Raw genomic sequence first — 27,208 nt, 5'->3', positions numbered from 1 at the left:
TTATTCAGCTTTTTCGCCTGAGAAGCCAAAACTGTGAGTAGATAGCAGTCGTCATCTTTTTTACGTTTGGATGAAATAAAACAAAACAAAAATATAAAATATGTAATCCAAAATTTTGTCTTTTATTTAATTATTCCACAATTTTCTGTGTGTATATATACCCCACCTCTCTCTTATGTAGTTGTGTGTGTGTGTGTTTGTTCCATATTTCTTCTTCTTCTTCCTCCTCCTCTTTCAGACTTCAATTTTTTTTCATCCTTCAAAACATTCAATCATCAACGGAACATTTACAAATTAAATTGAATATGGTTGAACTTTGGTTCCTTGTTATACCAAGCTTCATCTTGGCTTGCTTGCTTTTGGTAAGAGTGATTGTTTCAAAGAAGAATAAGAACAGTAGATGTAAGCTTCCTCCTGGTTCCATGGGATGGCCATACTTAGGAGAGACTCTACAACTCTATTCACAAGACCCCAGTGTTTTCTTCACTTTCAAGCAAAAGAGGTAATTTTGAAAGCTTGTCTCTCAAGTTACTTTTTTGGTTATATGCTCTTAGATTTATGTTTTTATCTTTTGATGAATAGATATGGAGAGATATTCAAAACCAGAATCCTTGGCTATCCTTGCGTGATGTTGGCTAGCCCTGAGGCCGCGAGGTTTGTCCTTGTGACTCATGCCCATATGTTCAGACCAACTTATCCAAGAAGCAAAGAGAAGCTGATAGGACCCTCTGCGCTCTTCTTCCACCAAGGAGATTATCATTCCCATATAAGGAAACTTGTTCAGTCCTCTTTATACCCTGAAACTATCCGTAAACTCATTCCTGATATCGAACACATTGCCCTTTCTTCCTTACAATCTTGGTCCAATATGGGTATTATCTCCACCTACCAAGAGATGAAGAAGGTATTTATATGTTTATACGTTATACAGCAACCAAACTCACACAATGCAATTCCTTGATTGTCTTTCTTTATCAGATACTCTCTGATACATAACATAATCTTGTCTCTTGCAGTTTGCCTTTGATGTGGGTATTCTAGCCATATTTGGGCATTTGGAGTGTTCTTACAAAGAGATCTTGAAACATAACTACAATATTGTGGAGAAAGGCTACAACTCTTTCCCCATGAGTCTCCCCGGAACATCTTATCGCAAATCTCTCATGGTAATCTCATCTCTCGAACGAAATGAATGAACTTATCTCCGGGCACTAAAAGTAATGAACTCCAATAAACTGACTAAAACTTTTTATAAATAGGCAAGAAAGCGGCTAGAGACAATAGTAAGCGAGATTATATGCGAAAGAAGAGAGAAAAGGGTCTTGCAAACGGACTTGCTCGGTCATCTACTCAACTTGAAGGATGAAAAAGGCAGTGTGCTAACCCAAGAACAGATTGCAGACAACATCATCGGAGTCCTTTTCGCCGCACAAGACACGACAGCTAGTTGCTTAACTTGGATTCTTAAGTACTTACATGATGATCAGAAGCTTCTGGAAGCTGTTAAGGTTTGATCACATGCATATAAAATATTCCTCTCTTATATACATATATATATATGTATATATATATATATATACTTAAATCTATGTATGTTCATGATGATTTCAGGCTGAGCAAAGGGCTATATATGAAGAAAACACTAGAGGGAAGAAACCTTTAACATGGGGACAAACAAGGAATATGCCATTAACATATAAGGTAATTGATAAAATCATATAATTATTATTTAGGTTTTTTATATGAACCACCATTAATTAATATAGAGCTTATGTTTTAATGTTAAATGAAATAGGTTATAGTTGAGAGCTTGAGGATGGCAAGCATCATATCCTTCACATTCAGAGAAGCAGTGGTTGATGTTGAATATAAGGGTACTATAATTAAAATCATGTCACCAGTACACTACTAGAACATTCTATCCATTTAAGCTTTTTTTATTTTGATATAAAACGTGGTGGTCCAAAATCCAAATGCATATAAATCACTAATATTTTTTTGTAACATGCATGTATACAGGATATTTGATACCCAAGGGATGGAAAGTGATGCCACTATTTCGGAATATTCATCACAATCCGAAATATTTTTCAAACCCTGAGGTTTTCGATCCATCTAGATTCGAGGTAAATATTACTATTTAAGAAAATTACATACAAAACTAAATAAGTTTAATTTTGATAAAGATATAGATAATCTAACGTGTTATAATTGGTGGAAAATATATAAATTGAAGGTGAATCCGAAGCCGAATACGTTCATGCCCTTTGGAAGTGGAGTTCATGCTTGTCCCGGGAACGAACTCGCCAAGTTACAAATTCTTATATTTCTCCACCATTTAACTTCCAATTTCCGGTAATTTTTTTTTTTATGGTCTTCTCTTCCTCACTACAATATAATAGTTAACTTAATTTAAATCAATTAAGTCGTTGCATAATCAGCTTACTTATCAAAATTTAATAGTAACATATATACTCGATCATTAACAATATTATGTTACCATCTTAACAACGTGTCAAAAAAACATGATGTTGAAATTTATGATCGTACGCAAAACACAATAAAGACTTTTGTAATAGTAACTTGTCTAAACATGATTAAAACACATCACTATTCCTAAAGTACATGACTCAAAAAACATAAGCTTTTCACATGTGATGTACTAATTATGATGATGGTATTTGGTTTGTGTATGCAGATGGGAAGTGAAGGGAGGAGAGAAAGGAATACAATACAGTCCATTTCCAATCCCTCAAAACGGTCTTCTCGCTACATTTCGTCGTGGACATCCTCTTTAATTAGTGTTAAAAACCTTTCATTGTCTTCTATTACTAATTAATCATATCTTTGTCTTAATTAGCTTAATTTCGATTATTTAAAACCCCTTCCAAGTTTTTAAAAATCATTATTGTATTCCTTGGGGGTGTTTTAAATAACATGTAACAACTACGATGGAGTAAAAAAATGTCGATTCCGGTAAATCTAAAATTACCATTCGAAGTTCGAACATGGTCATTCTATGTTTAGGGGGTAAACGTAAACAAAATCAAAGATTGAGAGACCCACGTGAAGGGAGCAGCCACGACCGCACAATAGCGTGAATGTGAAAAAGAAAGAAGAAGAAAAAAATTAGAGGTGTGTGTGTCTATGTGTGAGTGGACTGCGAAAATGACGTGGCTACGAGCATCTTCTCACTTCCATACACTATGCCACGTGTCGTTAAAGCAATTGGCCACCTATAAAAAAAAGTTATTCGTCTTTAATAATTTTTTTCTAAAAATAATTTCGGGTCCGTTTCATCATATCTTCGACTTCGAGGAATGGTCCTCCCTAACATGACAATGGCCTTTGCCTCCCTTTATTATTTTTCTTTTAATAAACTGTAGAAATTTTTGATCTTTTCAAATCTAGGTCTAATTAGAAAACTAAATTGGACAACATAATCTCTATGTTACGGTAAACATGCATGTGTATCTAAACATATCAGCAAGAGGTACATCTCACATATTACACCCTTTAATTTAACTCATATATATTACAGTATAGGGTAATGGCAACACAACCTATACATTTTGGATATGTGATGAATTTAGTAGCTATACGTACTAGCTAGTAGAACAATTAGGGATGCATAGCATACGGTAGTTAAATCACACCAAGTACAAACCAGACGTAAAATTAGGAAAGTGATACTTACGCTAACAGTATTAATAGAGACTGCTTGCTTACAAACTCTGATCGGATAATTGAACTGATTATTAGATATATTTTGGTTATTTATATCTAAACAAACCCTTAAAAATAATTCAAAGTGTTTTCATACCTAGTGTTAGAAGTGATTAACATGCATGCCTTATTCATATGATGCTATGACTTATTTGTTCATATGATGCTTGGATTTGTCTCTGTTACAATCTGAGTAGCCCATTCTAATAGATTTAAGCTATATTTGAACGACATTTCTTTACCAAGTAATTATTAGGATCCAGTTTATTTGAAATTTGCATTTATCTCATATTGTTAGATAAAAAAATTTAGACAAAAAATTACGTAACTTTTTAGGGCTTTTCTTGTATCACAGAATATTTTGAAATACGCAAACGCAAGTCTAAAAAATGAGGAGATAATCATCACACTAACATGAGAACCACACAAAAATGGGGAAAAAGAAGAAGTATCAACATTGATCATATAAAAAGGAGGATTCCTTTATTTATATCAATTAGTTAATATTGATAATATTTGGGGTGTAAATTTAACATGGGAGTGTTAAGTGTTGTACCAATGAAAATGTAAAGTTAGCTAAGGGGGACCTAATTTACGAACTGGTTTCCTTTTCAGTTTTTAGTCTATTTAATATCCCATTTTTGTATGATGCTCCTACTCGTGCAACCAAACATCGCCATTTTTCAAATATATATTCCTTTTTATTTTCCAATTGTAAAACAAAACGAAACAAACAAAAAAATTGAAAAGAACTTAATCTTTATGTATTTACGTGTTGTAGTTTTATCTGTTTCAATCTTTTATTTTTGTGTCGGAAATTTAATAGTTGTTGTCCCGTTGAGTGTGTGGTAGGTGAAATTTTAATTCATAATAAGATATTATATGCATGTACAAGTAATTATTTTGATAGCCAGAGACCAGAGTGTTTTGAATACATTCATTAAAGAAGAGAACAAATACAGAGCAAGGAGGATTCTGAAAATCCAAAGTTTAGAACATAATTGAAATGGGCATTCCCCAATGCCAAAACAACAAAGCAACAAAGATAAACAAGGTAGATAAGATTAATCGATAATTGGTTCTTGAGAGCTTTGAGCCAACAACTAAGAAGCTTGTTGGTACATGTGAGGTCAAGGATTATCGATACTTCTTCCATGAGCAAGTCGGTGGATGAAAAGATGGTCACTGTCATAATAATACGACGGAGTAGCGTTGAATAAAGGGGCAAAGCTGTGATTCTTGCCGGCGTGAAAAGAGCTACACAAAGTAGAGCTTTGACAAGAGTTCGAATAGGGTTAGAGATACTCTGATGCTTGAGGTTGTTTGCTAGCATCGCCGAGACATGATAATTGGATGTGGACAAGCCATAGCCATAACCAATGTCCGGACAATTTGGAGTCGGGAACAACAAACCATACAAACTCAGGCAAATGAGTTCATAAATCAAAGCCTTAAGGGATACTTTAACCAGAGTTTTCAAAAGATGGAAGCTACGCCATATTACCAACGGTGAATTACATCTCCGATGGGATCCATAGAGAATGTAATCTTGACCACACCGTCGTTGACTAGGTTTCGACTTCGACAATTGAGATACAGGGCTATACATGGGATTATAATGATTTGGACTTGAGGCACTTCTAATGGGCTTGAGTGATTGGAGCCTTAATGGGCCAAGAGCTAACTTAGGGTCCAACAAAGGAAACCCTAAACGAACTGTGGCTATCCACAAATAGGGATCGAGGCGGCTGACCGGAAAAGTTTGAAGGGTTCGCCTTGAACACGGGCTCATCGGAAGGAATCGATGCATCAATAATTCGAGTTGAGGTTGGTCCAATGTTGAGGCGGGGAGGCAAGAAGACTTACTCGTTCCAGATTTTTTCGCAGTTGCCCCCAGAAGAAGATCACCTTGCGCCGTCGACGTCTCTCCTGAGCATGGCGCATCTACCGGTCCAAGAGGGATGCCTCCTGCCAGTAACGAAGCCCAGGGTGAGGACTTTTCAGGGGTGAAGTGAAGTTTAGATCGAGAAAATTTCAGATCCGAAAATGGATCCAATTTTTGTAACTCGCTGACATTCAGATGCTTCTGTTTTGGTGCTGCGGATAAAGGTTGAGAGAGGGAGTTCACCGGAAACCGCCTCTGTCTTTTGAGTGATAAACAGCCGTCGGAATGTAAGGGGTTCAAAAGAACTTGACAATCTTGAAAAAAAAGAAAATAACTTGGGGAAAAAAATTAAAAAGGGAGAGAGCAAGAGCAGGATCTTAGAGCAGAAGGAGGAGGTGGTAAAATTATCCCGACGCCGGCGAGCAGAAACTCCACCAGCGCCAAGAGGGTTAAAAGCGATAATCTCCTAGATAATGTCGCTTGAAAGAGTTTTTACTTTTATCTATTCTTTTATTATACCTTTTTTACGAAGAGACATTCATATAAAGTAAATTATATATGTAGGAACTGATTTCTAATATCGGTGCTAAGTGACCCAAAAAAAAAAACTTATAAAATTGTAAATTAGCATATGTTTATAAACTGATTTCTAACGTTTATATATGTTTAACGAGTTATACAAAGAAAGAGGCTTTAATTAACGTTGAATTTTGTTTCCAAAAATTAGTTTTCTTGTGCAATATATACTTTTAATTATCGGAACAAGAAAAAATATATTTACTAATGAAATGTAGAGTTGTACGTTTGAACTTCGATGATTTGAAGTTGATGAAGTGTTAAATCATAATTTTCGTTGCTTTCGAAGTTTCTCAGCTACATGCAAATTAATATCGATTACATTTACATGCAAACATATAACCCATGCCATTTGTGGTGGTGGAACAATGGTACCAAGAGCGTAAAGCTCATTACAATGTTCAATTCCACTGCGTATGAACTACAAACTGTAAGCGCATGGGCCACTTGGTCATTTAGGATTTGTCTTGAATTTATGCTTTATATATGGTGGACTTTTTTAACATGCCTGCCTACTCATCATCAGAACTAGTCGGGTGCTTCGACCAAACCCGAATATCCAATGCTAAACCTATTGACAACCAATAAGCTATATTCAAACATAAACCATTCAGATTATTTGGTACTTAAGCTTGGTTTAATCATATATATATAAGTAAGGTTTTGGTCTCTCTTTATTAGTTGATTTTCATTTAATACTTTTTAATTTTTTTTTTTTTTGCTTTCTAATTGTTTAATTGCTTTAAACAATATTTAAGACCCAATTAACACAATAAATTTAATTCATACATTAAAATAAAATTATAACTGAAAATAAAATAAATTATGCATTAATCATATTACACCACTCAATTTTATTCAAACACAAGAAATAATATTTGTAACTTCAATAATTCTAAATGTAACTTCCATCAATTCTTATCATATAAATAAGCATTACATCATTCTCTCATATTGGCATTTTTTACTTTCTCATTTTCACATTCTCTCATTCTCTTCCAGTTCTTTCATTCTTTTCCACAATATGTCAAATCATTTTTTGTTTATTTATTTATTTTCAAGTTCTTATTTTTTGTTGTATGGGTTACAAAAAAAATAAATGAAATATCATTGTAAAATTTTAATTTTAGAGACTACATGATATATATATATATATATATATATATATATATATATTTTACAATGTTTTTATTTTTAAAGATTCATCTCCATTATCTAATTTGGATTATCATCTTATAAGTAATCATTCTCTCCTCCTCTCTCATCAATATCCAATGTTGTTATATCTAATATGTGTTGTAAGGGTTTGATTCTATATTTTTATTTAGAAAGTATTATATATAATTAACATTGTTTTCAATTTTTATTTTATTTATATAAAAATAAAATAGTTCTTTTATATTTCTTGCCTTTCTAATCTATTCATATTTATTTTTAAAATTTCCATAGCTAAATTTAAAATCACATATGTTGGTTTTAACAAAAAAATTAAGTTTATTTGAGAATCTGTTTTAAAAAGTTAACTTTATTGTCTATTTTAGATTAGCATCTTATAAATCATTATTTTCATATTTTTACAATATTCACCACACAATAAGGTTATGAAGTTGAAAAGATCCCATCTCTAATTCTCTATTATGTACTCTGGTTATCTCACATATTCATGTATTATTTTTAAGAATTTAGAATGATCAATATAATTATCCATTTATAAAGTCTATTTTATTTTGTAAAGTCTATTTTGTTTTGTGATCCAATAGATAAATATGTAAAGATCAATATAATATTTATATTATTTAAGATTTGAGGTTTTTGAAAATAAAAAGAACTTAATTATAAAAAAATTGGTTTTCTTAATTTAAGCAAAATGAAAAAATGATTCCAAAAAGAAATCATGTTTAACTAGAAGTGAAATATAGAAAGTAATATAATTATTAAAATACCATTTAACTAAATCCTCTAAAGATGAAACCATTAGTATGAAATATAGCACTATAAATTAAATTGATGAGTGGAAAACAAAAAAAAAAACAAAAGGATTGAAGTTATTCTTGGGGCTTTAAAAAATCTTTAGATTGAAGTTTATATAATTTTTTAAGAAAACTAATTTAGTTTGTCAACTTCAAAAGTAATATTTTCAATTTGGAATATTATGTGTGAGTGTTGAGTTCATATTAACAAAACAATCAAAAAGTGTAAGTTTAAATTTTGATTGAGCCACTTGGTATTCCTTTTCTTTTAAGTCAAAAGTAAATAAATTTATTTATAATTAACTCACTTTAAAAGGCATGTAACTCCATTGAACTCTACATTTAACTCAAATGTAACTCCTACCCAATAATTTTACATTCATTCCTCCAACTAATATATTTAACCTTCAAGAAATATATTTTTGGTTAAATTTTAATATTTTTAATTATTTAATTGCTTTAAACTTTGAAATGAGGAATATTCTATATACAATAATTTTATACGTAGTTACTAAATATTTTGATAATTTTATTTGATTCAATTTTACTATATTACAGTCTTATGTTTACAATGTCATTAAGAAAAACTCTTTAAATCAATGTTTAACTTCTATAAAACATGATAAACATAGATTCTCTCATATTAGGAAAATGTTTAAATTTATATATTATTATTTATATTAATATAGCCTATCAATTTGTAATAATTTTTTGTAGTATTTGTTAATTTTTGAGTTATAGAAAAGTTTATATATTTTAAATTTTGTATAATAAATAACTATACAAAAAATGTTGGTAGAAGTGTTATTTTGAGAAATTGCTGTAAATTTTTTTGAGATTCATACATTAGTATAATTTTTTTTGAGATTCATACATTAACAAAATAATATTTTAGTTTAAGAAAATTTAAAAAATATAATCAAAACTATTATACATAAAAGTAGTTTACCTAGTGATTATATAAAAGTAGGCTACGAGAAATTCCACATTGGTGATTAAAATATTTGGTGCTGACCAAAAATATTAGTTAGGTGTCAAAATGGGTATAAACCCATGGGTTTACTCTGTTTGTCTATTATTTTAACGGGTATGGGTTAAGTTTTTATACCCATATAAATAAATGGGTTTTGATGGGTTCGTCCAATGGTTTCGTGGGTTTATCGGGATAAACCCATTAGGGTTATGAGTTACCAATGGGTTGATTGAAAAAAACAAAAATAATATATATATATATGGATATAATATAATATAGATATATATTAATATGTAAAATATTTTCTTTTAATAACTAATTTATGTAAAATATCTAAAATAAATGTTAAGTTTGTCTACTTTGCTAAAAACAAAAAAAAAAGAAAACAATAATATATATGTCAATGATCTAAAATGAATGTGAAATTTTTCTATAATATCTAGAAATTAACTTTTTAAGTTTGAAAACTTTGGTTGGTTTTTTAATTCTATTTTATATAAATATATTATGGATTTAATATCAATAATTTTATTTTATTTTATTTTTATATGAGTAACCCATATAACCCATTTAGCCATTGGGTTTTATATAATTGGATTTGAGTATATATATTCAACGCATTATAATAAATGGGTTGGGATGAACCCGTCCACAAAAATCTCTAATCCATGCGGGTGAGTCATGTCGGGTCGGGTTACCCATTTTGACACCCCTATTCTCATATGGGGTTTTGGGCTTCCGCCGAAGGCAAATTGCATTACATATCCTAGAATTGTCTCTTTATAAATTAGCAGATTAAAAGTATCCATCGGGATTAAATTTAATTGAAGAAGCCCATTATTTAATCGGTTCTCGAATTTGTGTAGGTCTTGTAGGAGTATGAAGGATTGTGGTTAACTGGTTTATATATAGATGGAAGAAACAAATACGATAGAGAGAAAGGCAAGAAAGTGGGAAAATCTAGTGTTAGCTAGGCGAACGACGAAGGCGACGAAGATGTCCAATTCCTCCAGGCTACAAGAACAAGATTGTAAAGCGCTGCTGCCAACCGTTGAGTCTCTGAAGGGCGAGCTCGAGAGTCTGCAGCTTTTGAACGAGAGATTGAATGGTGAGTGTATCTACAGTCTGAGTTACTCCGATCTGTGGTCCCTTCAAGTTCAGTTACATCAGGGCTTGCTCACTAGTCATGGGAAGAGCTCATATATATTAAGAGAGTCAAGTGATAAAACTTTATATTTTCTGTTTGGCTAAGAGAGTCAAAGTGAGAAACAAACTCTTTCTTCTGTTTGTGTCTCGCATTTACATTTGTTTTTTCTAAACATATTTATTTGAAAAAACATTAGGGAAAAAACAATGGTTTATAGATGTAAAATTAATTAGAGAAGACTAGATAGATAGTCTAGATTGATTAAAATATGTCGGAAGAAGTAAGTGATTGGCGTGGCAGTAAAAAAAGCGAGTCGTCTTTGGTTAGAACTTAGAAATACATGAGTCCAAGCGTGACAAATAGGAAGAGCAGTGCTGAAAGCATGAGTTCTATATAAAGTATAAACGCCGTGGATGGAATCATCTTGACAAGTGATCGACGATAAAGAAAACTAGAAAGAATTAATAAAGATTACAATAGTTACACCGACTAATATTTAGTAATTAGTAGGAATATTATATCAAACATACATATTATATGATTGATCTGTCACGTAGATGCATACAGTAGTTATAAATTTAAAGATGATATATATGAATACAAAATATGTAAACACACTTTTTAGGAAAATATCAAGAACACATACATTGACGTAGAAAAGTATCCTAGAAGAATACTATGCCAATGGGGACAAAACACTCGTTGTCAATGACTTTAAACTAGGAAGACAAAACTGAAAGTTTGAAACAATGAAACTAGCCAATACTACTTGCATTGTTAATATTAGTAAAGCTAACTTTTTGTACATAAAGATTAAACATACAAAATACATAAACAATTATATAGATAGATATGACTTAACGAAGTTAAATACGAAATATGAAAAGGCTGGAAGCTAATTAAGGGGACATGATCATTGCTTACACTTGAGCGCATCATGCTCATCCTCCTGCTTTGGTTTAAAGTTAATGCAATCCTTATCGTAGAGCCTAAGTGTGTTCTTATAATTATTCTCGTTTCGCTGAATTGTATCTTATTGTTTTTAGTTTATGGAATTATGGTTCGAGGTTATTTATTTAACTTTTTTTGTACAACAGGTTGAAGGTTATCTTACTAGAAAATATATAGAATTTTGGTTATAAATAATTGTCCTTATTAATCCAATTCGTCATAAATTTATTTTTAAAATACACAAGATGAAACTAGTAGTTATCCCTACCAACACAATAATAATTAATACTAGTTATTATGATGATTGAGTTGTTATGTTGATACGATAAATTAAAAAAAATACAGAATAAAGTAAAATATAAATATTAAAAAAAAGGAAGGTCGTGACGACTTGAGATCCCAAATTTCAATTTCAATTTCGCAGAAAGCTCTTTTAATTGCAATTTCCATCTGTCGTCTCACCGGAGGATCAAAACGTGCCCCCGAATCTCTTCTTCTCTCTCCTCTTCTCTTCCCCCTCAATAATAAGGTCCACCCAAAGATTCCTTCCGATCGATTTCTCTCCTCCGATCACTAAATTCTCGGCGGTTGTTTTTCCCGGCGATTTTTGTTCCCCCGAGAAAGAAAAAAAACATTTGATTTTCTCTGTTGGATGATTCTTTAGTGAAAACAAAAAAAAGAGGCCTCTCTCTCTGTCTCCTTCCCGCGCCGGACATGGACTCCGTATCGTCACGCGGCGTAGACGCCGTCGTAAAGAATATTAAACCGTCGATTGACGTCTGGCATTTCCAGATTGCTGTCTATTTCGCTTTCGGATTCTTCTTCCTACGGCTCTTCCTCGATAGATTCGTCTTTCAAGTAAGTAAGAATCTTTGTAAATTGATTACGTTAGCAGAGACAAGAGACAGAGACAGACTAGTATTGAATTCGCCTTATGATGATGGTTGCGTTGACAGTTGAATTTAATCGAGAACAACAGAACATGTTTTTCTTGTTTATATTTATATATATATATATATATATATATAGAATTTGGATATTATAAACAAATGAGCAGTGGTTTTGTTGTTTGGTTGATTCTTGCATATTGGATTGTGATTGAATCGTTTGTTTTCAAAATTTGTTTGATCAGAGGATAGCTGTGTGGCTCGTGAGTAGTACTGGTTCTGATCCGATCAAACTGAATGATGCTGCTACAAGGGCTAAGATTGTTAAATGCAAGGAGTCCTTGTGGATATTTTTGTATTATGCTGGTTGTGACCTTTTCGTTCTCAATATCCTTTATCACGAGCCTTGGGCTATAGATATCAAACTCTACTTCCACGGCTGGCCTAATCAAGATTTGAAGTTAGTATTATTCTTCATCATATCTTTGTTCACTGTACATGTGATGTTGATACACATTATAATGGAATGTTTGTTTTGTGTTTTTTTTTGTTCTGTAGGCTTTCAGTAATGCTTTACTATATGTGCCAGTGCGGTTTCTATGTGTATGGTATTGCTGCTTTGCTTGCATGGGAGACCAGAAGAAAAGATTTTGCTGTTATGATATCTCACCATATTATTACAATCATCTTGATTAGCTACTCCTACTTAACCAGGTATATTTGACCTTCATCCATTGTATTTGCATTAGTCTTTGAGAAACTGTAAAGAGTTCTTATTTTGATTGGATTTGTTAAAATCAAAAAAGAAAAAGAAAAAAATTTGCATTTGTTTTCTTGTTAAAAAGATTCGACAGTTGACTGATGTTTTGTTGTTTAGTGAGCTATAGAGCATCCTTAAAAGATTATTGGGGATTTCTTTTTGTTTTCTTGTGCAGTTTTTTCCGGATTGGAGCAATCATCCTAGCCCTTCATGATGCAAGTGACGTGTTTTTGCAAGCTGCTAAAATTTTCAAGTACTCTGAAAAAGAATTTGGAGCTAGTGTCTTCTTTGCACTGTTTGCTATCTCCTGGCTGCTGCTACGGTTGATATACTTCCCATTTTGGATCATCTGGGCCACGAGGTAGATACACTTTATTTCAACTCTTTTTATCTACAATGTCTATGCTTGATCTGACCTTACATTTTTTTTGTGAAAGCATTGAACTCCTGGATTATTTGGATATGACATCAGCTGAAGGCACAATCATGTACTATTCTTTCAACACAATGTTACTGATGCTTCTTGTGTTCCACATATATTGGTGGTATCTCATTTGTGCCATGATCGTAAGACTGCTTAAAAACAGAGGAAAAGTGGGAGAAGACATTAGATCCGGTAAGGACTTAAGTATTGTTGTTTTAGCTCGGTTTTGCACAAAACTGTTTGTCTATCTTTCATTCGAGTCTGGGCCATTTTTCTCTATCGTTAAACCGGCTAACTTTATGAGCAAATGACTTCCTTAATGACTTGCAAAGCCGCAAACTAATTATAGTCTTCATTGTTGTATGTCCTGTTGGCTGTGTAAGTGTGGATTTATTAAGGCTTATGAGTAACCATTGTTGTGTTTGTTTGTTAATGGCAGATTCAGAGGATGATGATTAGGCTTGTTGCAAGCATGACAGATACGGAACATGTTTCCACTTCTCCAACCAAACCATTTTAGCTGCTGAAGAATTTGTTCTCAGCTTCATTACTTTACTAATTAGAGTTGGAGGTAAAAAGAAAAGGAGAAAGGTTATAGTTTACTTTTTTTCAGTTTTGTATTGGTCTGAGTCCATTTTGACATTAGACTGCATATTCTCTTTGACATATAAGAAAAGAAAGAAAAAAAAAAAAAACAGAAAATTGGGGGTTCTTGTGTTGTTCTATGCTGTATAAAAACTATATGGAAGTCTTTGTAAATGCAATTCCTCATTGTATGGTTTTTTACACAATAGCCTTTGTTATAAAGCTCATTGTTGAAATTACCTGTATAGTGGTTGCTTTTGCTCAGATTCATTTGCATACAGAACATGTACATGTTCGAAGACTTGATCCAGTCATGATGAATTATGAAACCAAGTCCAACCCAATTTGATTCAATAGATTGATTATTCCACCAGTCACATTTGAGCAAAAGCCAAATGTCGGCAACACAAACCTTCTTCACACGACAACAAGAAACCAAAGGAGTATGTTTTTGTGCAATCTATTGAATCAAGAGCATATTAGAGAAGAGAACCAATTATATGTATGTTTTGTGCCCAGTTTTGTGCCGAGAACAAATATGATAATCTAAAAAAATAAATTATTAATGGCATTGAATTGAGTACAAGTGAAAGTCAACGTTACGAGCTGTTACGATGATTCAGTAGCTTTCCATTGATGAATCAAGTTCATCTTACCTTTCAATGCCGCACTGTCCTTGCTTTATGCCCGCTTCTCAAGAGGCCTCTCTCGGCGACGACTCTCATCCACATCCTTCCACAGGTATATATATTTTTTCAATCCGGAAACCACCCACCAGGTGTTTGTTGAAATGCCTGACTGAGTAGTGAGTTCGTCTTTGTTGTACAGAAGGTGTGGCCTCCTCCACTTTTAACCTCAGCCGCGAGTTGGCTCACGCTTTTCAAACTCCTTCCAACAACGACAGACGTTCACGGCTTCTTGAGATTGACCCAACTCCAGAAAATCTCGAGCTGTTTCTCTCTCAAGAGCTCAAACCAAACAAAGAAAGAGTTCAAGAAGCTCTTAAAGACGCCAAGCAAACTCCACTCACCCAGCTCGTCTCTACTTACTTCCAACACAGCGAAGATGCTACCCGCCTTTGCTTGAATCTTTACCAGAACGTCCACAGTGCCCGCTTCCACCTCTACACACCTCTCTTAGAACTCTTCAGCGGTGACCCTGCCATTGACGAGTCCTTCTGTAACTTAGCATTCGATGTTTTTCTTAAGCTCGACACTTTTGAAAACCCTTTCTCATCTCCTGAATCTTTCAGCTTTCGAGACATCAAATTATGCATTAACCAGCTGAAGGACAAGCTGGACACCCGTCTCTGTAAGTCTAAGTCACGGGTCCGCCACCTCCACTATGCCACAGCTGGTTCTGCCTTATGTCTTGTTACTGCTGTTACTGCTTCTGCGGTTGTTATCGCCTATCATGCACTGCCCACCCTTCTTGTTGTTGCAGGTCCCTTGTGCAGTCCTTACCTCCCTCTTAGTTTCAAGAGGAAGGAGTTAACTAACATTTCTCAGCTCAATGCTGCTGCCAAGGGTGCTTTTGTGCTCAACATAGATCTTGACACCATTGACTGTCTTGTCTCTCGTTTGCACATGGGGATCAAAAACGACAAGCTTCTCATTCGGCTTGGATTGGAGAGGGGGAGGGACATGTATTCAATTCAGGAGTTTGTGAAACAGCTTCGCAAGAGCCACGTTAACCAGACCCATCAACTCGATGTTCTTGTGGCTCATATTTGCCGCTCGTTCAGTAATGTTAACAAATTCAGATCTTTGCTCCTTAACGAAATCCTTACTCCCAGAGCCTAAGCTCCTACTGCCATCTCTGAGTCAATCAAATCAAGATCACAAAGGTCAGTTGGTGTTTTGAGCGTCAGTTGGTTTTTGAGTCTATGTAAGAGGACCACATCAACGAGGCTGGATATATATAGTAGATGTTGAGCTATCTGTAGCTGGGAATAGACTTTTTGGGTCCTTCAATAAAATTGTTCATAGACTTGCCTGACTTAAGTTCGATATTAGATGTTGTATTGGTTCATATCATCATATATTGAACAATTCTATTGGTAAATTCAAAAGTTTTTCACTTCAAATAGCTGTTTCACAAAATATATATGTTTGAAGACTAAAATCAAGTCATGAAGAAATATGAAACCAGGTCATCCCCAATTTTACTCGATCTAGAACAGGTAGTGTCATCTTTGAGAAAAAAGCCAAATTGTGTCACTCAATACAAACCTTCACACGACAACAAAAAAGCCAAACACTACAACCAAATTCCAAATTTCATTACAAAATCAAAGGAAAGCTTTTAGATACAATCTGTTTATTAAAGTCGTTTTCCAGAAAGGCTAATGGAGCTGACTTTCTGAGGAGTGGCAACCACAAGCGGTGCTTCTGGCGATTTGTTACCGGAGAAGGAGAAGTTATCGTGCATGAATCGGCTCTCAACAATTGACTCATCCTTCAACAAGATCTTGTAGCAGTAACAGCTCTTGAGTCCTTGTTGGTTCCTATAGCATTCGTGTGCGCTGTTCTTCACCCGCTCCAAGTCCCATATCACACTGAACTTCCCCACTGTTGCTACTATGTGCCTCTCTTGCCTCCCACTCTCCGTTACCTGCAAACAATACACAGGAAAGATTATGAGATTTGGTTTTATGACAATCAAGGATCCGAAGAAGATACTAGTGATGTACGAAGTGAAACTTACCCATGAGAAGTGACCGCCGTGAAACTTGTTATCTTTTCCTGCCAAGTGTGAATCAAGTGGTGTTAGCTTTAGCAGCCTTGGCGCTGGTATTTTGTTTCCCATTCTTCCGCTGAAACCTGTTTTTGTCCGACCATCTTTGTCTGTGAAAAGGGTGCATATAAGAACCAAGTATGTATCTGTTGTGCCCAATATCCATTTCCCATCATAAGAGACGTCCACATGTGTAATTGGTGAACCGAGTCCTGGAAAAGCCGTTTTTGCCATTCTCATTGAGGTCTTTGAATACAGCCTTATCTTTCCATCAAGCGATCCCACAACGATTGACCCATCTCCAGTAGTAGCAAAGCACTGGAAATTTGTTCCTCTAGAAAACTGATGGCCTTGTGTCCATTCCAAGATGGGAGACTCGATGTTCTGCACTATACCTCTCCTGTCCCTCATATCCCACTGGCACAGCCTATTGTCATCCAATCCCAAAAACGTAGACTCTGATGGATCTAGCTGCGACCCTTTGGTATCATTTATTATGTCTCTCATGGTAATTTCAGTCCCATCTTTCTCAAACTTCCATTCAGACACAATCTTCCCGGACTCTATGTCAAGCTGCTTAACACCAGTAGAGTTCGGTTTCCCTTGTTTAGCTGGACTCATCAGCATCATATTAGTCTCTGCCCTCATCAAAAGAGCCTTGTTTGGTGTAGTCTGGCTAGAAGAACCCGATCCAAACTTGGAGTTTCCAGTATCAAATCTCACACACACACCTTTCCCATGAATCCCACGCTCCATATTCCTATAAACCTGAACACCATAATCATTCACCAAAAACGAATTATCCAACGCTCCCAAAGTCAAACTCTGCACTCCACCATTAGCAACCTCTTCGAACTCTTCAGTCAAATCCCTATTTTCCTTAGCTTGAGTATCCTCTTCATCAGGTGGAGCTTCAGCATCCTCCCACATAGAATCATCAGCAGCCTCAGGATTAGCCCAACCAATAAAATCTTTCCCATAGACTTTAATCCTGCTCTCCTCACTCGCCTTGATCTTATACACATTCTCAAACAAATAGTCCTGGAACCTAGTAACAAACTTCCTATAATCCTCATCCGTCAAAAACTTCAAAGCCCAAACACCATTACTAACAAAATCAACCCTACGTTGATCACCAAACATCTTCAACTGCATATCAGTAGAAACCCTAGCTTTCACCTTAGAACCATCACCAACACCTAGAAACCAAAAGGACTCACCTCCTTCACCTGATTCTTCACAATCATCGTAATCACCAATATCGTCTCCATCCCCCATCGATGTCTTGACGAACTTGTAAGAAGTCATTTTATCACTAACGATCCATTTCGCTTTGGGTGTGTTCCCACCGATATGGCGGTAAAGCTTAACAGCGTTCTTGATCTTCGGCGTCACGGAAGAAGAAGAAGAAGAAGAAGAAGAAGAAGGGTATTTCAGCTTTAAGGCTTTAAGCTTCTGCTCAATATCGAGAGACGATGAATCTGATGGTCCTGTAGAAGAAGGTGATGATTCTTGCTTTTTCCTGACGTCATCGTACTGATCCTCGTTTTCTTCTTCGTCATAGTAATCTGAATCGGATTCAGTATCCGATTCGGTGATCCGATCTTCCCGACTCTGTGAAGTTCCCATGAATATAGATCAAACTACAAGAAGAACGAAATGGAGAGAGATCGGAGTTGGAATCGAGTCTTGTGTGATGGTTACCGAGTTTTCTGGGTGGAATCGAGACGAAATTGGAAACTTTTTCAGAGAAAGTAGGGGAAGAAGTTAGGGATTTTGATTTAGAAAGGAGGAATTGGGGATTTTGATTCATGTATTTATAGAGAATCTGTTTGGGAGATTCGGTTAGCGTTGGTTTAACGTTGGGCTTTGTTTTGCTTCAACTTGACGCTACGCTTTTTTAGGACGCGTCGGTCACTCTGCTGACTCACTTTGGATCTTTCATTTTTTTTTTTAAAAGTAAAAAGTAGACGCGCCAGGTAGGGGTCGAACCTACGACCTTCTGCTTAGGAAACAGACGCTCTATCCACTGAGCTACAGGCGCTTTCTTATTCTATAGCATACACATTATTTACTTCACCCGTTACACTTGATTGCAAAAATAAGTTTGTTCAGACATCCTCTTCAACAGCGTTTTCCTCTCTACGTTCAATCTCTCTATCTCCTCCTCTATCAACAACGACAATGTATAGAATCTGATCTTAATCTTTTGTCTGTTTCTTCAACAAATAATGTCTTTATTCTTCTTCTTTCTCTTATCATGCTTCTCCATCTCTCACGCTCTCCCTCCTCCTCGAGGTAATACATTCTATTTCGTGATTCTAATTTATTATTTTTCTGAAAATTTTACATTAACGATCAAATCTTGATAAAGCTCTTGAATCCATGCGTAAAAGTTGTTATAGACTTCCCTAACACGTCGCTGTTTTATTACAATGTGGAAGGTTTCTTCTTAAATTGTGGATCGTCTTCTTCAACGAATCAGAACGAGATAGATTACACACCGGACGAAGGATTCATCTCCGTTGGAAACACGACGACTATAAAGCAAAAAGACCTCATTCCGATCCTCTCCACACTACGTTACTTCCCTGACAAGTCATCGCGTAAACACTGTTATAACTTCCCTGTCGCCAAGGCCTCCAAGTATCTGATTAGAACCACTTACTACTATGGTAACTTTGACGGTAAAAACAACCCACCTGTGTTCGATCAGATCGTCGGAGGCACGAAATGGAGCGTTGTGAATACATCAGAGGATTACGCCAAGGGTCAGAGTTCTTATTACGAGATCATTGTTGGTGTTCCTGGGAATAGATTAAGTGTTTGTCTAGCCAAGAATGCACATACCCTTTCGTCGTCGCCTTTTATATCGGCTTTAGATGTCCAATCTCTTGAAGATACAATGTACAATTCCACGGACCTCGGGTCCTTCAAGCTCAGTCTTGTAGCCAGGAACAGCTTTGGAGGAGACGGAGAGATTATCAGGTGCTGATCTTTTTCATTCCTTAGTTTGATCATCTGGCATTTTCATTTTCTTATCCTTGATTTTGTGATGGTATGTTACATGTTGAAACCCTAGCTATCCAGATGATCGATACAACCGTATATGGCTACCGTTTTCGGACCAGAAGCATCCAACAGTGACTTCTCAAAGCAGGATCAACCCGTCAAACTTCTGGAATGTTCCACCGCCTGAAGCCTTTGTGGAAGGATTCACAGCAAGTAACGGGAAGCCTCTAGAGCTTCAATGGCCGCCATTTCCTCTTCCGGCCACAAAATATTATGTAGCTCTGTATTTTCAGGACAATCGGAGTCCAGGCCCCATGAGCTGGAGAGCTTTTGATGTCTCAGTCAATGGACTTTCCTTTTTGAGGAAGCTCAATGTGAGCACTAATGGGGTTATGGTTTACTCTGGCCAGTGGCCTTTGTCGGGTCAGACTCAAATCACATTGACTCCGGCCAAGGATGCTCCCGTTGGACCCGTAATTAACGCCGGAGAAGTGTTTCAAGTTCTTCCTCTAGGTGGAACCACTAATATTAAAGATGGTAATGTAAAGGTTTCCTTATTCATGTTTTTGTCTATTTGCAATAAATGAAGCCACTGGAACAAAACACATTCTCTTCTGCAGCAATTGCACTGGAAGATCTGTTAGAGAGCATCAAACAGCCTCCAGTGGATTGGTCAGGCGACCCATGCCTCCCTCGTGCTAACTCGTGGACTGGCCTAACTTGTTCCAAAGAAAAAATCACCAGAGTGATTTCTTTGTAAGTCAAAATTCAATACTCTGGTGAAGCTTTTACGTAGCTGGCAAGTACTAAGTCTAGATAAGAACCATAATATAGGGTTTTGTTTCTTTTGTTAGAAATCTGACAAATCTTGGACTATCTGGTTCTCTACCACCAAGCATAAACATGATGACTGCCCTTAAGGATCTGTAAGGATTTAACATCCTAATATTTATGTCTGGGCTTGCTTCTTTTGTAAACTAAGTCTCAGCTGCAACGTCTGGGTCTGCAGATGGTTGGGGAAGAACAAACTCACAGGACCGATCCCAGATTTGAGTCCAATGACGAGATTAGAAACTCTGTATGATTTCTTGTAACCAAATTTCTAGATGTTGTGCAAAAGATTTAGATTAATTGGACTAACCGTTTTCTTTTGTGGGATGGGGCAGACATTTAGAGGACAATCAGTTCACTGGAGCGATTCCTGAATCACTTGCAAAGCTTCCCAGTCTCCGTATACTGTAAACTAATTTTCCCACTCTCTGCTTTTAACAGGAAGCCTACACATACGAATCTGATAACATGACCAAAAATGTTCACTTAGTAATAAAACAAACTAAAGTTATGATCTGTAACAAATTGTGTATCAGATTAATAGATAATCTGCAGGTCCATCAAGAACAACAAGCTTACAGGTACAATTCCTAGTGTAATCCTCCAGAAAAAGGGCCTAACTATTCAGTAAGAACCATTACTAAGTTGGTACCTAAAAAAGAAACTGCATTTTTGATAAGCATTTAAAAAAAATCCTTACTTGTTGTAGGGCGTCTCCTGAGAACATGCCAAGCACAAATAAGACAGGCCAAATTCGGGTTGCTAACAGCTGATCAGATTCAAGTGATAAATCAGGGCATCTGCAAACTACAGGGTCATTTTTCTTGGTCTCGAAAATTGAAGAACACATCATATGATAAAAGGGTTCGATCAAGAATCTGGGCTGTGGGCAGTGGGCACAACAGTTCTACTTTTGCAAGGTTCTTCTAGAGGACTATTTTTATTCCTTTCAGTTCATGGAAAACATGTATATCATCTGTTCATGTTATTGAACCACCTTTGAACCCTAGAGTAACTTAGACCAAGAGGCATAGCACAATAAGATTATTGAAATGGATCGTGTTACCACTATTTTCTCTGGGATATACAATGTAAAATTGAAACAGCCTAAAACACACAAAAATTCGTGCAGTTCAAAAGGCGTCTCGAGATTTGATACATATAAAACAGTAATTGCCTATTTGGGGTGTGTATTGGTGAAAGAAGACGCCGAGCAAGAATCAGTAGTTTCTGTCTATACCTCCAATATACTTGTTTGGGCCAAAGATCCCAAAGAAGCAGCTATCTCTCTCTTCTGTGTTGTGGTATTTTACGTGCAACGAATAAAACTTCAACAACGAATCCAAGCTCACATGCAAGCATAAATGGGACTCCTTTAGCACATTCAAGGTCAAGATGTTTCCTTATCTAAATCTTCCATCACATCAATGTCCGTCCTAGATGTTATTTTCTGCACATATCCTGCAATCAGGTGAAACCTCTAAAGTCAAGATACACTAAGTAGAAAGCAAAGTGCAAAACTCAAATAGTGTGGCAGAAAAGTCATTGGATGGAAAAAGAACTATAGTCAGAAACTTACCAATCCCTTGGCATGGTATGCATTTGCATATAACCTCTTTACCCCTTTTCTTGTAATAGCTGACAGTTCCAGACCCTTGACAACTTCTACACTTGCCAGTCCACTCATAAACCACTTCCTTGCAATCCTGAGAATTGGTCGGGTATATCAAGACTAGAAAAAAAACAATCACAAAGCATGTAAAAGCAAAAACTGCCTCATTCAGGATTATATTCTAGGCATAATACTACCACCGCCTATTCAGAAGAGCAAGTGCAACATATCTTTTCAAAAAAAGGATAGTTCATGTCAAAATTTAGCACCATTTCCCCCATTCTTCATCTAATTCTACCATTCAAATCCAATGAAAATGTTTCACATTCAGAAACACCATTCGCCTTCAAGAATATGGCTCCATATGAAAGAACAAACAGAACCCAATCTATAAGCTACAGAAGCTACTCATGTATATGCGCATAGTGATTGGTTCGAAGGCAAATTAAAGAGCAAATCAAATATTCATCTAAATGATGAAGTGCAAGTATTCTTAAGCCTTATCCAATAATCAAATTCTATAAAACGAAAGGTTGAAAAAAACAAAACCTCGACTACAGGATCACATTGCAACCTCCGGTCAATCACATCAGGCGACACAGGGGATGTATCAGGATAAGTCATAGGAAGAGGAAGCGCGTCGCCGTCATCTACCAAATAACTCTGTCCACTTTTCGACCAAAGCAACCTCCTCTTCCTCCACTTAGCTCCTTCACCATTCCCACCGGCGGAGACGGAAACATCCCGAGACCTCGCCGTCTCAGAGGCTGAATCCGGCTCTCGTGGTAATCGGATTCCGTCGCCAAGGGGGATATCTGCGGTGGCGCGGCAACGGAAGGAGCGTGAAGGAAGACGAGGAAGGTAAACGAGAGGTCTGTGAGAAGGCAGAGAGCGATAAGGGTATAATCGGAACATTTGAGTCGACAAGTTTTTTTGCAGGTGCGGCCATGAAATTGGGTAAGTAAATCAACTTCCCCGACGAATTAGATATTTCGGATATTTTTACTTTTTTTAATCGTAAATACTTAAAATAAAAATAAGGGGAAATTACAACATTCATGAAATTTATTAATTTAACTGAGAGGATATGTTAAAGCGTTCCATATACGCTGAAGGGTATTTTAGTTATTTGCAAAATTATTTGGTTTTTCTTTTTCTTATTTTTGGTTTATTTCTTGCCGCCAAAAGAAATTTTAGGAGTGGGTGTAAAAGCGGAGCTCTCTGGGCTCGTAGGTGATTGTGTCGAGAAATGGAGGAAGAAGATGAAGAGATCCTTTCATCTTCCGATAGCGAAGATTCCAGCGATAGTTATAAAGAAGAGTCTCAAGAATGGGAAGGAGAAATCGAAAACCCAGAGTGCGAAGACCTTCCGGCGGTTTCTCCTTCACCCGACGCCGATCGGAAATCTAAGAACGTCAATGATCTTTTGAGGTGCGTAATCGAAGCTTCTCGATCTCAATTTAAACTTGAATCTGATAGATGCTTTGTTCGGTTGCGTCTATATACCATTTGGAGTTCGAAATTTGGGGGTTTTTAGAGGAGATTTCGCGTCTCGTGTTCGATTTACTCCGTTTAAGTCGATATTTTCTAGTTTCGTACTGATGATTATGATTGGGTCTCTGAAGCTGTATCAATTGTGTATTCGATTGTTTTAATGAAAATGGAATTGAATCTTCTGCACGGTTGACAGGGGAAATCTGGTTGTACAACGGCAGCCACTTCTTCCTCGGGTGCTTTCAGTTTCTGAAGGAGCGGCAGTTTGTAGGAAACCCTTCAAGCCTCCGTGTTCTCATGGTTATAATGCCACCGGACAACTCTCTCGTCGCCTTTCGGCTCGAAAAAGGTTTGTCCCTTGGGGTTCCACAACTCCGGTTGTGGTTGTTTTACCTACTAAGCTAGAAGCATCGCCCAATACCGAGAAAGATGAAGAAGAGGAAGTTGTTTGTCTGCCACCTGATATTGAACCCTTGATATTGTGGCAATCTGAAGAAGATGGAACGAGCAATGTAACAACAATCATGGTGCATTCATTGCTTGTCAAATTTCTTCGCCCTCATCAAAGGTATTTATTTTTATCAAAGGATTGACATCGGTGTACAGTGTAATCTTTAAGAATTGCAAAGTTGATATCAACCTGTGCTGTGGTCTTAAAATTTCCAAAGCATTCAATTTTTTTCTCGTGTTGATATTGCCCTCAGTGAGCGGCTGGCGAATACAGCAAACCAATGAGTTTAAAATTATCTATTCTTGACATGCAATATGTGTATACAACTTTACTTACATGGTGAGGTGGTTTTTCTGAGACTGCAGAGAAGGTGTCCAGTTCATGTTCGACTGTGTTTCGGGACTACATGAGTCCGCAAATATAAATGGTTGCATTCTGGCTGATGATATGGGGTAAAATCTATATTCTCTGCTTTGTAAAATTGGATCTTGACACTGCATAATTTTCTAGGTAGATTTCTTACTTCTAAATTGCTTTGACAGTTTGGGGAAGACACTGCAGTCTATTACTTTACTATACACGCTTCTTTGTCAAGGATTTGATGGGACGCCTATGGTTAAAAAGGCCATTATTGTTACACCAACGAGTCTTGTCAGTAACTGGGAAGCTGAAATTAAGAAATGGGTTGGTGACAGGATTCGTCTTATAGCCCTCTGTGAGAGCACTAGAGATGATGTTATATCTGGAATAGATAGTTTCACTCGACCACGAAGTGCTTTGCAGGTATAGCTGTGCATACTTTTTAGCTGAATCTCTGAGAAATGCACTTATCACCTAATTAATTTTAACAGGTACTTATCATTTCTTACGAGACATTCCGAATGCACTCATCCAAGTTCTGCCAGAGTGAATCCTGTGATCTTCTAATATGTGATGAGGCCCATAGGTTGAAAAATGACCAGACACTAACTAACAGGGTAGGATGCAAATACATTCTTAATTCGAAACCTTCCAGCTTGATATACTTTACTGTTTCCAATTTATATTCTAATATTCGTTATCATCATATTTGACTACAGGCTTTGGCTTCGTTGACATGCAAACGTCGTGTTTTGTTGTCTGGAACTCCCATGCAGGTAATGTAAAGTTCCACTGATTATATTTATAAATTTCTCCTGACATTTAAGACTAAAGCTTTCACTTTTATTTATGCATCTGAATGTTCCAGAATGACTTGGAAGAGTTTTTTGCCATGGTAAACTTTACAAATCCAGGGAGTTTAGGTGATGCTGCACATTTTCGCCATTTTTATGAGGTGACAGACTTTGTATTTTGATGCCGATTTGATCATTTTGTTTTCTGTCATCTCTTACTATCTTAAGATCATTTCTCCTAGGCTATTCTTGGCCTGATAGTGTAGGATTAGTCTAAGTTACTTTGTAGTATATAGTTTGCTGCTATAATTGATTCTGTTTCGTTTCCAGTATTACAGCTTCATGGCTTTGGATTCCATTCATTGAATTCTTTTATAAGTAGTTTTTGGATGAGAGAATTTGTTTACACTGTTATCTGTGTCATAAAATTTCAGTTCAATTGACTATAGACTGTTTATGTTTCTTGCACTACCTTATTTTGATGCATCCTTATTTTAATATATGAAACATAAGGCACCTATTATATGTGGAAGAGAACCTACAGCCACTGAGGAAGAGAAAAACTTAGCTGCTGACCGCTCCGCAGAACTGAGTTCAAAAGTCAATCAGGTTATTCTTCTTAGCATTTTGTATCTAAATAAGATTTCATCCATCTATATATATATATATATATATATATATATATATCTTAAAAGAAATATGCTTAGATGATGTTGGTATGATTATCAATGACCACTAACCTTTTAGAATTGTTTCTTAATTTTTTCTGCTATATCTTATGAAGCGTCATATTGTTTACAGTTTATTTTGAGGAGAACCAATGCATTGCTCTCAAATCACTTACCACCTAAGGTGATTTTTCTTCTGCATTTGCTGCAGTCTGATTATAGTTTATTACAATGCTTTAAAATTCTGTGTCAATCGAGCCTTTACTACGTCTTTATATGTTGAACTGTTTCGTCATATTGAGATATATACTTATAGGTTAAGCAGTGATATAATCATCTGCTGAAAGTGGGTAGAATGAACGTTATGAAAGTGTCATCTCTTTTTGTAGCTACAAGTTTTTCTCTTTGCTGCTTTCTTTATTTTGAAGCCTGCTGGATGTTTCGCAGATAATTGAAGTAGTTTGTTGCAAGATGACTACTCTCCAGTCTACTTTGTACAACCATTTTATAAGCTCAAAAAATGTAAGCATTGATTCAGTCATTCTTACTAGACCACTTGATATATTTAAGTTAGAATTGTATACAATGGGTGCCCCTGATTGCAGCTTAAAAGAGCACTTGCTGATAATGCAAAGCAAACCAAAGTTTTGGCTTATATAACAGCTCTTAAGAAGCTCTGCAATCATCCAAAGGTAAAAGTCTTAGCATCATCGATTTGCGCTTAAGTTTCTCCAATATTTTTTCCTGAGTCATCTTTGTAACATCTTACAGCGCCATTATCAAGTTCTCATATTAAGACTCTAGTTTTATAATTTTCAGTGACCTATGATCTATTTGATCGACAAAACCTTTTTCATCATTCCCTATTTATGTTTAATGATAGCCCTATACTTTTTCTATATAGCTAATCTACGATACAATAAAAAGCGGCAGTCCTGGAACTGTTGGGTTTGAGAATTGCTTAGAGTTTTTCCCTGCAGAAATGTTCTCTGGGAGGTAGGCTTCTTTCCGTAGTTCAATTCATTGCATGTTTGCATGTGTGTCACTACTAGGGATCTAAAGGGAACTATCCTTTCAGATCTGGAGCATGGACTGGGGGTGATGGTGCCTGGGTCGAGCTCTCTGGGAAAATGCATGTTCTCTCCAGACTTTTGGCCAACCTACGTCGAAAAACTGATGACCGCATAGTCCTTGTATCAAACTACACACAGGTATGCTGAAAAATCTTAATTCGGGTTGGATATAAAAGGTACTTCTATATAATTTGAAAGGGACAGTGCCTAATTTTGGTCATAGAGAATGAAGTGTGAAATGCCCGCACATGGATTTTGAACAGATTCAGCTGCTGGTTGTTACTAGTGATGTT

General features: G+C 36.0%; 8 protein-coding genes and 1 non-coding gene across 9 annotated transcripts in view; 6 read left to right on the top strand and 3 right to left on the bottom strand.

The window, feature by feature from the left end:
* LOC104746312 (abscisic acid 8'-hydroxylase 4) lies at positions 182 to 3,015 on the top strand. The gene is made up of 9 exons (XM_010467758.2): positions 182 to 502; positions 583 to 904; positions 1,017 to 1,166; positions 1,260 to 1,508; positions 1,612 to 1,701; positions 1,796 to 1,874; positions 2,020 to 2,126; positions 2,237 to 2,355; positions 2,699 to 3,015. Exons 1-9 carry the CDS (start codon positions 306 to 308, stop codon positions 2,796 to 2,798), a joined length of 1,413 nt encoding a protein of 470 aa, XP_010466060.1. The 5' UTR covers positions 182 to 305; the 3' UTR covers positions 2,799 to 3,015.
* On the top strand, positions 11,611 to 14,090 carry LOC104746311 (LAG1 longevity assurance homolog 2). Its single transcript, XM_010467757.2, has 6 exons — positions 11,611 to 12,086; positions 12,361 to 12,575; positions 12,674 to 12,829; positions 13,051 to 13,236; positions 13,313 to 13,491; positions 13,739 to 14,090. Exons 1-6 carry the CDS (start codon positions 11,943 to 11,945, stop codon positions 13,756 to 13,758), a joined length of 900 nt encoding a protein of 299 aa, XP_010466059.1. The 5' UTR covers positions 11,611 to 11,942; the 3' UTR covers positions 13,759 to 14,090.
* Positions 14,160 to 16,128, top strand: LOC104746310 (UPF0496 protein At3g19250-like). The gene is made up of 2 exons (XM_010467754.2): positions 14,160 to 14,625; positions 14,713 to 16,128. The coding sequence occupies exons 1-2, from the start codon at positions 14,547 to 14,549 to the stop codon at positions 15,684 to 15,686; spliced, it is 1,053 nt and encodes a 350-aa protein (XP_010466056.1). The 5' UTR covers positions 14,160 to 14,546; the 3' UTR covers positions 15,687 to 16,128.
* LOC104746309 (protein CYPRO4-like) lies at positions 16,057 to 18,480 on the bottom strand. The gene is made up of 2 exons (XM_010467753.2): positions 16,591 to 18,480; positions 16,057 to 16,497 (listed from the first exon to the last, which is right to left on the bottom strand). Exons 1-2 carry the CDS (start codon positions 18,247 to 18,249, stop codon positions 16,207 to 16,209), a joined length of 1,950 nt encoding a protein of 649 aa, XP_010466055.1. The 5' UTR covers positions 18,250 to 18,480; the 3' UTR covers positions 16,057 to 16,206.
* LOC104746305 overlaps positions 18,342 to 27,208 on the top strand; it is a 17,025-nt gene continuing 8,158 nt past the window's right edge. The window contains exons 1-2 of the mRNA XM_019237159.1: positions 18,342 to 18,374; positions 21,109 to 21,111. The gene's annotated coding sequence lies outside the window, so the exon portion shown is untranslated. The remainder of the gene's footprint in view (positions 18,375 to 21,108; positions 21,112 to 27,208) is intronic.
* On the bottom strand, positions 18,592 to 18,664 carry TRNAR-CCU. The gene has a single exon. It is a non-coding gene; the product is annotated as a tRNA-Arg (tRNA).
* Positions 18,638 to 21,371, top strand: LOC104746306 (putative leucine-rich repeat receptor-like serine/threonine-protein kinase At2g14440). Its single transcript, XM_010467751.2, has 9 exons — positions 18,638 to 18,918; positions 19,065 to 19,608; positions 19,703 to 20,169; positions 20,253 to 20,388; positions 20,487 to 20,558; positions 20,642 to 20,710; positions 20,799 to 20,870; positions 21,019 to 21,090; positions 21,173 to 21,371. The coding sequence occupies exons 1-9, from the start codon at positions 18,852 to 18,854 to the stop codon at positions 21,234 to 21,236; spliced, it is 1,563 nt and encodes a 520-aa protein (XP_010466053.1). The 5' UTR covers positions 18,638 to 18,851; the 3' UTR covers positions 21,237 to 21,371.
* On the bottom strand, positions 21,495 to 22,991 carry LOC104746308 (protein disulfide-isomerase SCO2). Its single transcript, XM_010467752.2, has 3 exons — positions 22,625 to 22,991; positions 22,043 to 22,169; positions 21,495 to 21,924 (listed from the first exon to the last, which is right to left on the bottom strand). Exons 1-3 carry the CDS (start codon positions 22,988 to 22,990, stop codon positions 21,854 to 21,856), a joined length of 564 nt encoding a protein of 187 aa, XP_010466054.1. The 5' UTR covers position 22,991; the 3' UTR covers positions 21,495 to 21,853.
* The window catches only part of LOC104748318 (protein CHROMATIN REMODELING 25), an 8,449-nt gene continuing 4,505 nt past the window's right edge, over positions 23,265 to 27,208 (top strand). The window contains exons 1-13 of the mRNA XM_019237158.1: positions 23,265 to 23,506; positions 23,766 to 24,137; positions 24,386 to 24,472; positions 24,563 to 24,803; positions 24,872 to 24,997; positions 25,100 to 25,156; positions 25,249 to 25,335; positions 25,688 to 25,783; positions 25,976 to 26,026; positions 26,290 to 26,364; positions 26,448 to 26,534; positions 26,747 to 26,838; positions 26,921 to 27,053. Of these exons, the coding sequence (XP_019092703.1) occupies positions 23,325 to 23,506; positions 23,766 to 24,137; positions 24,386 to 24,472; positions 24,563 to 24,803; positions 24,872 to 24,997; positions 25,100 to 25,156; positions 25,249 to 25,335; positions 25,688 to 25,783; positions 25,976 to 26,026; positions 26,290 to 26,364; positions 26,448 to 26,534; positions 26,747 to 26,838; positions 26,921 to 27,053 (1,686 nt within the window). The 5' untranslated portion in view covers positions 23,265 to 23,324. The remainder of the gene's footprint in view (positions 23,507 to 23,765; positions 24,138 to 24,385; positions 24,473 to 24,562; positions 24,804 to 24,871; positions 24,998 to 25,099; positions 25,157 to 25,248; positions 25,336 to 25,687; positions 25,784 to 25,975; positions 26,027 to 26,289; positions 26,365 to 26,447; positions 26,535 to 26,746; positions 26,839 to 26,920; positions 27,054 to 27,208) is intronic.

The sequence above is a fragment of the Camelina sativa genome, chromosome 15, assembly GCF_000633955.1.
Source record: "Camelina sativa cultivar DH55 chromosome 15, Cs, whole genome shotgun sequence".
NCBI lineage: Eukaryota > Viridiplantae > Streptophyta > Magnoliopsida > Brassicales > Brassicaceae > Camelina > Camelina sativa.
Note: the sequence above shows the minus strand (reverse complement) of the source record. Positions and strands in the feature narration are given on the sequence as shown.